Source organism: Macrobrachium nipponense, chromosome 17, assembly GCF_015104395.2.
Source record: "Macrobrachium nipponense isolate FS-2020 chromosome 17, ASM1510439v2, whole genome shotgun sequence".
In the NCBI taxonomy this organism is placed as follows: Eukaryota; Metazoa; Arthropoda; class Malacostraca; order Decapoda; family Palaemonidae; genus Macrobrachium; species Macrobrachium nipponense.
In genome coordinates, this window is record NC_087210.1 from 51195975 (window position 1) to 51208842 (window position 12868).

General features: G+C 43.1%; 1 protein-coding gene across 4 annotated transcripts in view; it reads right to left on the reverse strand.

Annotated features, from left to right (window-relative positions):
* LOC135196214 (5'-AMP-activated protein kinase catalytic subunit alpha-2-like) overlaps positions 1-12868 on the reverse strand; it is a 253287-nt gene that overhangs the window by 175841 nt on the left and 64578 nt on the right. For all 4 annotated transcript variants that reach the window (XM_064222843.1, XM_064222842.1, XM_064222845.1 and 1 more), the window contains exon 4: positions 11231-11375. In XM_064222843.1, the coding sequence (XP_064078913.1) occupies positions 11231-11375 (145 nt within the window). The remainder of the gene's footprint in view (positions 1-11230; positions 11376-12868) is intronic.

Consider the following 12868-nt stretch of genomic DNA (forward strand, 5'->3'; position numbering starts at 1 on the left):
CAGCTTATGACCGGTTCCAGCTGCCGCAAGTTACATTCCTATTGTTAAAGGACCAATGGTTTGTATTACGTATCGGAACAAAAGAAACATTTACACAACAGCACTTAAGATAAAACACAAAAACTTATGTCAAGGCAGGATGCTGCAACAAACAGTGACATTTTCAACTCAAATTTAATATTACTCAGTCTGCTAGGAGTTTTAGCTTGGCTATACAGTAGTGCCTCAGGATACGAAATTAATCCGTTCTGAAGTGGCCTTCGTAACCTGATTTTTTCGTATCTTGAACCACATTTTACAAGTAAACTGCCTAATTCGTTCCAACCCCTACAAAAACACCCCAGTAAATTTTATAATAAAGCTAAATTGACCAATAAACAGTGAAATACAACAATTTGGACCATTCAATACCTAACCTAAACTACATATGCTATTAATATGTACTACATACCTGTAAATAAAGTGTATTAGTGTACATGGTACAAGAAATACTAAACGTACATATGTATGTAGTAAAATGTGAAACCTTACCTTTGGAGTGAGGCGTTCTCCGAAAGTGGCGACAGAGGAGGAGGACAAATGGCAGAAAACATGAACACTTAACTTTACGAAACACATTAAAAAATGGCAGAAAACATTAACACTAAACTTTACGAAACACATTAACAAATGGCAGAAAACATCAACACTTCACTTTACAAAAAATGATATTGTTAAGATACAATGAAGTTTTATACATACTTACCTGGCAGATATATACTTAGCTATAGACTCCGTCGTCCCGACAGAATTCAAAACTCGCGGCACACGCTACAGGTAGGTCAGGTGATCTACCATTCCTGCCGCTGGGTGGCGGTATCAGGAACCATTCCCGTTTTCTGAGCCAGATTTTCTCTTCCACCTGTCTCCTGAGGGGAGGCTGGGTGGGCCCTTAATCATATATATCTGCCAGGTAAGTATGTATAAAACTTCATTGTATCTTAACAATATCATTTTTATACATGCAACTTACCCGGCAGATATATACTTAGCTGATTGGCACCCTTGGTGGAGGGTAAGAGACAGCTAAATACACACAAAAAATAAAAATTAATAACGGGAAACAACAATTGTTGTAGGATATCAATCCTTGGTTCTTACCTGTCTGGGCAGAAGACTTCATGATTACTGTCATTTAGTCTGCGTGCCTCAAGAGCTTCAGCGAGGTAAAGACCTATAACCGAATAGCCCTTCTGGATCATGTCAATGGGGGCTAGCCCGCTTATGCGACAGAGCCTGCATGGATCGTGCCAATGGGGGCTTACCCGCTTACATGGCAGAGCCTGACCTGTATCTTATCAATGGGGGCTAGCCCTCTTACATGACAGAACTTTAGGTTTTACATAATGCACAACGAGGAGACCACCAGTTAATCCCGACCACCTGACCCTCCTAACCATGTTAAATCTAGGAATTGAAAGGGGTTATTCCTATACCCTCTTCCAATCAACCATAAAAACCCAACACCATAATGCTAAAATTACATTAACTAACCTAATTAGGATTAACCTCAGCTCCTCCTCCCAGCACTAAATCCACGGAAACGTATGCTCCCAGTGAAAAGCACTTCTCATAAGTAACTCTCACATCTCTTAGATAGTGAGAAGCGAACACCGAGTTACACTTCCAATACGTGGACTCTATTAGGACTTGAAGGGACCACGTTTTATGAAAGGCCATTGAGGTTGCTATGGCCCTCACTTCGTGTGCTTTCACTCTGAGGAGCCTAAACTTTTCTTCTCCACATTTAAGATGCCTTTCCTTAATATTCTTTAATGATAAAACGTAAGGGCGTTTTTTGAAATAGGTCTTGTCGGATCCTTGACTGAACACCAAAGACTTTCTTGTGTACCTCCCAAAAGAGACTTTCTTTGTAAATAAAATTTAAGTGCTCTTACAGGACATAAGGTCTTCTCCTGTTCTTCTCCCGTAAGAGAAGAAAGTGCTTTCACTTCGAAGCTTCTAGGCCATGGTTTTGATGGGTTTTCGTTCTTGGCTAAGAAGAGAGGCTTAAAAGAGCAAATTGCAGCCTCCTTCTTAAAACCCACTCTGCCTTCTAACGCTTGAAGTTCACTTACCCTTTTTGCCATAGCTAGGGCAAACAGGAACAGAGACTTCCTTGTCAAATCTCTAAAGGAAGACTTATTGGCAGGTACGAATTTTTCAGACATAAGATAATGAAGGACTATATCCAAATTCCAACTGGGATTCTTTGTGTTCTGACTTTTTGAGGTCTCGAAAGACCTAATAAGATCATGTAGGTCCTTATTGTCCGACAGATCCAGGCCCCTGTGCCTGAAAACCGAGGCCAGCATACTTCTATACCCCTTAATCGTAGAGACAGGTAGGCCACACTTTCTTCTAAGGTAAAGAAGAAAATTCGCAATGTCAGTTATAGAGGTACTGGAAGAAGATACCTCATGCGACTTGCACCATCTTCTAAACACCTCCCACTTCGACTGGTACACTCGTAACGTGGAAGGTCTCCTGTCTCTTGCGATTGCTTTTGAAGCCTCTCGAGAAAACCCCCTCGCTCTAACAAGTCTTTCGATAGTCTGAAGGCAGTCCGACTTAGAGCGGGGAGGTTTTTGTGATACCTGTCGAAGTGGGGCTGTTTGAGAAGATCGCTCCTTAGTGGGAGCGATCTGGGAAGATCCACCATCCACTCCAGCAACTCTGTAACCCAATCTAGGGCTGGCCAAAAGGGGGCGATCAACGTCAGTTTCACTCCTTCTGAGGAGGCGAACTTCCTTATTACTTCCCCTACTAGTTTGAAGGGGGGATAAGCGTACCCGTCTAGTCCCTTCCAATCCATGAGGAGGCCGTCTATTGCTATCGCTCTTGGATCTGCGATCGGGGAGCAATAATTCTCCAACCTTTTGTTCCAGTTGGTTGCGAACAAGTCTATGTCCGGCCTTCCCCATAACCCCCATAACTGCTCGCACACTTGAGGGTTGAGGGTCCATTCGGTGGGGAGGACTTGGTTTTTTCTGCTTAGCAGATCCACTCGAACATTTCTCTCTCCCTGTATAAATCTCGTTAGCAGAGATCTCTCCTTCTCCTGAGCCCAAAGCAACAACTCCCTCGCTGTCTCGTAAAGGGAGAATGAATGGGTTCCCCCTTGCTTTCTGATATACGCTAGGGCTGTCGTGTTGTCGGAATTGACCTGAATTATCGATCCTGAGATCTGCTTTTGAAAGTGTAAGAGAGCTAAGTGAATGGCTTTCAACTCCTTTTTGTTTATGTGCCAGGACACCTGCGCTCCTTCCCAGGTGCCTGACACTTCTTCCGAACCCAACGTTGCTCCCCATCCTAAATCCGACGCGTCTGCAAACAACGCTCAGAGAGGGTTCTTTATGTGTAAGGATACTCCTTGACCGAGTTTCTTTGGGTCTAGCCACCACCAAAGATCTTGCTTGATCTTGTCCGTGATTCTGAACGATTCTTCGAGGTCCTGGGAACTCTGATCCCAGTTCTCCTTCAGATAATACTGAAGGGGTCTTAGGTGCAGTCTCCCTAAGGAAACGAACTGCTCCAATCGAGGATATGGTTCCCAGCAAACTCAACCATTCCCTCGCGGAGCAATGTTCTTTCCCTAGAAAAACTGACACTTTGAAAGGCAGCGTTCTATTCTCTCTGTTGATGGAGACGCTAGAAAACCCCGAGAATCCATCTGAATCCCCAGATAAACTATGTTCTGCTGGGGATTCAGCTGGGACTTCTCGAGGTTGACTAGGAGTCCCAGTGACTGTGTCATCTTTAGTGTTACCGAAAGGTCCTCCAGACACTGATCCTTCGACTTTGCTCGTATCAGCCAGTCGTCCAAATACATCGAGATCCTGATTCCTTTCAAATGTAGCCAATGCGCCACATTCCTTAGGACACCCGTGAAGACTTGAGGGGCCGTCGACAGTCCGAAGCAAAGCGCTCGAAATTGGAAGACTCTTCCCTGTGACATGAATCTGAGGTATTTCCTTGATGCCGGATGAATTGGCACATGGAAATATGCATCTTGAAGGTCCAGGGATACCATCCAGTCCCCTGGATGAAGAGCAGAAAGCACAGAGGAAGAAGTCTCCATCGAGAACTTCTTCTTGATCACAAAGAAGTTCAGCGCACTTACGTCTAAAACCGGCCTCCACCCGCCCGAGGCTTTGGGTACCAGGAATAGACGGTTGTAGAAACCTGGTGAATGGAGATCTTGAACCGGTTCTATTGCCCTCTTCTGCAGCATAAGTTCTACTGCTTGCAGGAGAGCTTGACTCTTGAAAGGATCTTTGTATCTCGCCGTTAAGGGGGACGGCCGGAACCCCTATACGTATATGGTGGTATAGGGCGAAAAATGCAAAGTCATGAAAAAATTCATGGAGCTTCATATGGCAATTGAGAATACGTATACGAAATATTTCGTCAAAATTCCTCTTACTTTCGTAGTTACAGGGTAATTAGTTATCGTAACTCAATAAGCCTAAAACATTGATCCGTACAAGAAAAGGCAATATTTCTTCTATCGTAAATTTTTATAATTATTGTCAAAGAAATTGGGAGAAATGGCATCTGTAGACATTCCCCGAGTCGAGAAGGAGACTTCAGGCGCTCAGCTACCAAGTCCAGTCCTGATTTAGTGCGATCACAGACTTCAAGTAGTCTACACGTTCCATTTCACCTCTGCCATTTGCCCGCTTTTACGTATGTTTATGTATGTTTCGGCAAGAATTTCATCATGCCAATGAGGAAAAGACAAGGAAAACATCTCGCTAACATAGAGACGAAGAAAAATCGCTCAAGTATTATTACAGAATATCATAATATATGCGTAGTTAGTGAAGAGAGAGGGGAGGGTTGCTTAGTAACGCCACCGTCTTGCTTGACAGCACACGTCACACTATGCCCAAGGCTATGATCTTTGAGCAAAGAGATCTTCATTTATGATAAATAACAAAGTTTTGGTTTTTCAATACCCAAAATGGAATATGAAATTCATAATAATCATGATTTCTTAAATTGTCTTTGTAAAGAAAGAGTACGCCTTCGAGTTTCACCTCTTGACATTCTCTTCCATTTTATGTTTGTTTATCTTTGTTTCGGGCAAGAATTTCATCATGCCAAATAGGAAAATACAAGGAAAACATCTCGCTAACATACAGAAGAAGAAAGTTCGCTGTAATAAGCCGAGTTAGTGAAGGGGAGAGAGGGGGTTACGTAGGAAGGAGTGCCCCATCTTGCCTCAAGCAGTGCCCCAGGCTACGTTATATGAGCAAAGGGATCATCATTTATGATTAAATTATGATAAATAAAATAGTTTTGGTTTATTAATACACAAAAAAGAAATATACATTCATAATAATCATTATTTATTAACATTGTCTTTATAGAAATACGAAGGAAAACTTTGAACACCCGTATCTCAAAACTATACTTATTGACCTTCAAAATCTATCTTCTCACTTAGTTTTAAAGCTATAACATTGGAATTTGGTATATAAGAACAATCAAATAGAGCCCTTTTTTCCAATTTTTGTTTCGTATTTTTTTTATAAATTTTTTTCTCCTGATTTATAGGGTTTATTTTTTTACCATATTGAAAAATTCATATCTAGCAAAAAAATGACATTTAGAAAAAAAACTCTCCATTCGATTGGAGGTCTACATCAGGTCTATAAATGGTAGTAATCCCAGGTCTTAATATTGAATATCAAGGGAGGAGATAGAATTTGAAAAATTGTTATGTTAGGGATAAATCGCCCTGGCGTCACAAAACCGAAGGTCAGAGGCGAAAATCATATGCAGTTTGGAGATGTCCCAAGTTACCTTATTAAGTGGTATGAATATCAAAGTCCTGTCCTTAAAAAAGGGCATTAGCCGGCCGGCCCCCTTAACTCCCTTGGAGTTCTTGTTAAGGGAGGATATTCCCTGAAGGGGATGAGGTATCCTCTCTTGAGGATAGAGAGGGTCCAGCTGTCCGCCCCTCTCTGCGCCCAGACTCTGGCAAAGTTCGAAAGTCTGGCGCCTACAGCTATCTGGAGGACTTCTTCTTCATTTTGCCTTCCCGGCAGGTCTCCTGGAAGGTCTTCCTCTGGTGTCCGGTCTCCTACCTCTAAAAGGGGTTCTTGAGGAGGAAGAGGCTCCTCGAAAGGGCTGCTGAAGAAGTGCTTTCTCCTTCTTTTGAAAGGGAACAGCAGGCTTGAACCTCTTTGCTGATTGTGTCAGTAGATCCTGCGTAGCCTTACCAGCTAAGGATTTCGCTATATCCCTCACCGTGTCCTGTGGGAAGAGGTGGCTAGATAGTGGAGAATATAGCAAGGCCGACCTCTGCAGAGGAGAGACTGACTTGGAAAGGAAAGAACCGTACACTGATCTCTTTTTTGATACTCCCGATCCAAAAAGGGCAGCCACTTCCACCAAACCGTCCATCACCGCTCTGTCTAAACAAGATAATACACTCGAGAGTTCCTCCATACTGACAAATTCGGGATCTTGGGCTCTCTTCGCAAGGGCTCCCAGAGACCAGTCCATAAAATTAAACACTTCTAGTGTCCTGAAGAGGCCCTTTAGGAGATGATCTAGTTCACACATCCCCCACGTCGCTTTTGCTGAGAGTAGAGCGCGCCTCCTTGAAGAATCGACTAAGGAAGCGTAATCTGCATCTGCGGATGAAGGCAGTCCTAAGCCCATAGGCTCCTGGGTATCGTACCATCTTCCAGGTTTACCCGTCAGCTTTGAAGGAGGGCATGAAAAAACAGTCTTGCCCGCTTCTCTTTTAGTTTTAAGCCACTCTCCAAAGCCTTTGAATGCTTTTTTCATGCTAAGGGTAGGACGCATTTTCACGAATGAGGATGTTGACAACAAAGACCCTGGAGAGGGCGGATCCGCTGGTTGAAGCTTATCCCCGAACTCCTTCAACAACAACAAAGACAATCTCTTATAGTCAGAGACTACTAAATCAACCGGGAATTCCTCATCCGAGACTTCTTCTAAGTCTCCGGCTGCAGGAGATCCCTTCGAAGGAGAGCGGTTCTTAGAAGTAGAGGGACTTCTCTCAAAAGAAGAAGATCGTCGTCCGTGCGACCTATTCTTGCTACTGCAAGGCGCAAGGGAGCTCGTAAAGGCAGATCTCCTCTCAGTAACCTGTTTCCTACCAGGTGAAGGGCTCCTACTCTCAGAAGAGCTCATAAAGTGAGAAGGGGTCTTACTCCGACCTAAGCTCCTACAAGGTTCCTGGCGCTTGCTTGACTCCTGGATTCCTCTTGACTCCTGACGCCTGCTTGACTCCTGGCGTCTGCTTGACTCCTGGCGTCTGCTTGACTCCTGGCGCCTGCTTGACTCCTGAAGCCTGCTTGACTCCTGGCGCCTGCTTGACTCCTGGCGCCTGCTTGACTCCTGGCGCCTGTCCTGACTCCTGGTAAGCTCTTGACGCCTCTCACTAGACTCCTGGTGTCTGGTAAGCTCTATACGCCTACTAGATTCTTGGCGCCTACTAGGCTCTGTCAACTCCTGGCGTTTGAAAACATCCTGTTTCTTAGGCTCTTGACGCCTGACCTGATCCTCAGTAGAGGAGTCCGACTCCTGACCTCTCCGTAAAAATGTAGCTGAGCGTTTGCTCTGAGAGCGGCTACCGCTGGGAACTTTCCTTCTATACAGAGGTGAGGATCGCCTAAAGGGAGATCGAGAGAGTCTCTCAGGTGACGAACGCCTGCTAGAGTGAGAAACTTCCCTTCTACCAGGAGAAGAAAACTTCGATCTCTTCACTGGAAGGGAGGAGTCTTTCCTTCGAGACGAATCCGTATGTAGAGCGCCTACCAGGGAGGATAGTTGTTCCTGTAGGTTAAGCAGGAAGAGCTTAGTTGGGTCTTGAGGCGCTGGAGACGGTCTTCTAGCCTTCTTACTACTAGAAGGAAAATTCTCAGGAAAGCGCTCAGGGCTCGAATCAAGAGCGTCTCCTTTCGGTGCAACCCACGATCTCTTCAACGGACGAGACTTCGAAGCAGAGCTCCATCCACGCCTAGACAAGGAGGAGTCCGACGCAGAAAAGCACTCTTCCAGGATGCCTTTTCTACGGCTATCCAAGGCAGCCTGGGTCGTTACTTCAGGATCTGCCGAAGGGACGCCTGATCGTTGGGGATGCTCCACATCCTCCCTGCGGCTTTTGACATTCCTCCTCCCCTGGTCCTGGGAGTTTGAAAGAGGTCTAGGCCTAGGAGCAATGCGGAGCCGATCAGGCGCCCCCTCCACTGCTCTGGGGTCACTGTACTCACTGACACTCTTACCTTGTGTTTCCATAGCTTTAAGCTGTTCCTGAAGCTCCCTGATCGAGGATCTCATTATTTCCATTTCTGAAAGCGAATCCTTAGATTCAACACAGGGAGAAGGGGCTGAGGTTATGGGAGAAACATCATCTAGCTTGTTAGTTTCTAATTCAGGTTCAAATGAACAGGATCTACTCGAGCTTCTTGCTGAAGCTTTTCTAGCTCTATCCTTCTCTCTTTTCTTAATATAAGAAGCTAATTCCTTCCATCCTTGTTCTGTAAGTCCCTCACATTCAGCACAAGTTCTATCAAATGCACACTCAGAACCTCTACATTTAATACAAAGTGTATGGGGATCTACCTCTGCTTTAAACAACCTAGTTCTGCATTCGTCCCTTGCACACACCCTAAACTTAGGTGTTATCTTAACTTCAGCCATATTAATAGAAAAAACCAAATCCAAGTCCTAACACAGTCCACAATAAGCGTATACCAAGCCAGAGAGATATATATATATAAAAAAAAAAAAAAAAGAAGAAGAAGAGTACTTCACCAAATCAGTCCAACCAATTCTCGGCAAACGAGCAGAATTCCAATCAGGAGCGACCAAACAACAGTTGTTGCCGGCCTCAGCGACAGAGAAAATCTGGCTTAGAAAACGGGAATGGTTCCGAATACCGCCACCCAGCGGCGGGATTGGTAGATCACCTGACCTACCTGTAGCGTGTGCCGCGAGTTTTGAATTCTGTCAGGACGATGGAGTCTATAGCTAAGTGTATATCTGCCGGGTAAGTTGCATGTATAAAAACTTAAAATTAATTTTCTTTTCTTGTTTTATTTTTAATTTTTTTTTTTTACTTTTTTATACTTTACGTTTTTTACAAAATTTCAATTTCTTCACCACTTTCAACTTTCTGTTTTTTCGTATCACTTGGATCTTCCTGTTTGCTTACTCCTACTAAAGGCCTCTTTAAAAAATAACTATCCAAGGAAGATTGCTTCTGCCTGCTTTTCACAATGTTCCTGAAACGACTCAAACGTCATTGAACTGCGCAAGCATACGACCTGTGTGAGCCTTTTCGGGGTGTCTTTTCTACAAATGATTGCACTTTAGGAAAAGCAGCTAGAGCATCCTTAATTTCTGCCATTGTCATAGAGTCCACCTCTCCTCCTCACCGTTGCTGGAGAACTCTTCTTGAACGACGTTATGTCGCATGGCCTCCAACTCCTTCAGGTCAACCATCTTAAGCTCCTCTTGGTGCTCCTTGAGGTCATTGATGTCGTCCTCATCGATGACCAGCCCCAAGGACTTGCCGAGAGCAACGATCTCGTCTAGATCTGGTTGCGAAACAGTTTCAGGATCATCAACCGTTTCTGAATCTGCATCAGCTTCGCCCACGTTTAATCGCTCGAAGTCTTGGGCGGATACGGCATCAGGCCAGAGTTTCCTCCACGAAGAATTCAAGGTTCGCCTCAAAACCTCCCGTCAAGCTTGGTCAATGAGTCGGATGCATATCACAACATCGAAATGCTCCTCCAAAATTCACGCAAGGTGAGGTTTGTGGTATCGGTGATGTTGAAACATCTCTTGAAAAGATGTTTTGTATACAGCTTCTTGAAGTTCGATATCACTTGCTGGTCAAAGGGCTGGAGGAGAGGGGTGGTGTTAGGCGGAAGATAAAGAACCTTGATGAAAGAATACTCCGCTAGGATATCTTCCTCGAGGCCAGGAGGGTGAGCAGGGGCATTGTCCAACAACATCAGACATTTCAGAGGGAGGTGCTTCTCTTCCAAGAATTTCTTCACTGTCGGGCCAAAACACAGATTTACTCACTCGGTGAACAAAAGCCTCGTTACCCAGGCTTTCACATTAAGTTCTCACACAACACGATAAAGTACAAAGCGAAATCACTAACACGAATTTACGTTAACAAACGAAATCGTATATGTGAACGAACGAATTCCGCGTGCGTACAATAACGCTGGTGCGACAAAGTGGACAAATGACGCCTTTACGTAGAGCATGATGGGGTAGAGGCTGACCAATAGGAGAGCAGGATCTTACAGCAGTGACTAGCCTCAGGAACCAATGGGAGAGTGGGAGGATGGTGGTGAGTCTACAGTTAGAGGCGCGGGAGTTTTAAAATTGTTCTCTGTGGTCTGGGCGATTCTCGGGACTTTACAGTAACAACCTTTCGTAACCTGAATTATTTTCGTATGCAGAGGCAAAAAAATTGTCGTCTTTGCTTTCATAACTTGAATTTTTTGTGAGTTGGGACTTTCGTATGTAGAGGTTCCACTGTAACTAAAATGTCGAATAATTTCCCCAGTGTAATTATGGAATCTTGTTAACTCTAAATGTCTGAGAGGAGAAAATTCATTCTGCTCTCCTGAATTCAATGTATTGGCTTTATTTTATATTCCCTTATATTCATTATCACCTTTCCTTATAACTTCACTCTCTCTGCAGGCTGATTTCCCATTGGAGCCCTCTTGGGTTTATGAATCTGTTGATTCTCTCCATAAGAGTTTTCAGCTGAAGATTCAAAGAAAAAAAGGGGCACAGTACTACCAAGCAGAATTACAGTCTGTTAAACTTATGTCTCAACTTCCACAACAGTTAAGAGGGCTTATACAGTGAGATCATAAGCATGACCATGAATCTAAGCAGAGAATAAAAACTGACTGACAAAAAGGTGTATCACTCAAGAGCTTTAAGAGGTGCTGTATATAGCCTACAAAAGAAACCCGCAACACCACAAAATTAAAACACACTGAATACCTACTTACAAATGGTGAAAATTGTCATTTAATGGCAATGGGTCATATTTAAATATTAAAAGCTTTACAAACAAAATCTATTTTCAAAGGACTTTCTACCTACCAAAAATATAAAATACAAAATCCACAAGTACAGTATAGTAAATAATTATTGATTAACTTACCAAAGTCTGCAATTTTGACATGAAGGTTATGGTCAAGGAGCAGGTTTTCTGGCTTTAAATCCCTATGTACAACCATGTGACGGTGGCAGTAATCTACACCAGATATAATTTGCTGGAAAAATCTGCGAGCTTCCGATTCTTTCAACTGAAATGCAATAAGTAACAATTGCATAAATCAATTTGCATTTGGAATGTAATATAACTATAAATGAAAATTCTAACCATCTTGAAATTCCTTCAAAATAGTAATTTCCCTCTGAAACTTCTAGGTACATACAAAACATTGATACATAAACTTAACAAAATTTCATTTGAGGTAACCGCCTTGTTTTGTTGTGAAAATCATGTAACGACAATTGACAAAAATATGCTCGCCTGTAAAAACCACTGGTTTGTAAAAAAAAAAAAAATCAAATTTTTATAAAATTATTTGGATACTTACTTTTAAATTTAGCTTATAACTTCTCGCCATTAGGTGCAATCAGCATTCAAAATAAAAAAAAATAAATGCTTAGCTAATTCACTAAGACTGTCTGTAATCACCTGTTTCCCACCAGGTGGCATTGGAATGTTTATGTTCTTGTCAGAATTATTCATGACCACCCAGTAAGTTGTGAGGAGCCAGGGTGGATTTTTCTACTTTAACAGTAGATAAATATCCAAATATGAAGTTTTCATAATAAAACTAATATTGTACTACTTACCTGAACACCTGAATTAGCCCTGGTCACTGACCAGCCTGAACTATATCCCCACATATTTACCCACTAAGTGGGTAATTTCAACTGTCAGTGTTACCAACACTGCAGGCAAAATCTAGTCAAATGAGTTACCTGTGTTACTGTTGGCAACGCTGCTGCAAATAACGGCCACCAGAGGCCTGTCTCCTCATTTGAATCATTCACTATCAAATTGAAGTGGGGAGGAGGGTGGGAATCATTCAGGTGTTCAAGTTAAGTATTACAATATTAGTTTTATTATGAAAACTTCATATTGCAATACACTCCCTGAACACCTAAATTAGCCCGATTAACAACATTTACACAGAGGTGGGATCAATCTAATTCAGCCCAACCTGTCCACGGATCATACGCAGGTAACTCATAAACAACCTACCATGTATAAAAGCATGTATCCTCACCTAGTTATCTCATTCAGAGGTGAGGATGTTTGCAAAGAAAGTACTTCAACATCAGTGTTGAGTCTAAGGTACTGTCTGAGTCAGAAGTACCTCCCATGTGATAAGCTATAGTACTTCTTATTCATGGAAGTAAAAACAAATCTCCTCACCTGGTCATCCAGCTCAGTAGGTGAGGATGCTTGCAGAGGAAGTGCCATACCATCAGTGTCGAGTCCAAGGTACTGCCTGAGTCTGAAGAACCTCCCATGTGGTATTCTATACCTCTCATGTATGGAGGGGAAATGGTGAACCTCCCATGTGGCTATCTAGCCTCTCATGTATGGAGGAGGAGTGAGTGTGCAGGACCTTCAGTTCTCTACTGCTCACTGATGTAGATGACTTGTGCTGAAGAAGTTGTAGTTATTCCAAAATGACCATTGGGATCTGCTTAACCTCAAGGGCCTAAAGGAACAATACACTCAGTCTAAGCTTGACCAACAGAAACACTTGAGTTCATT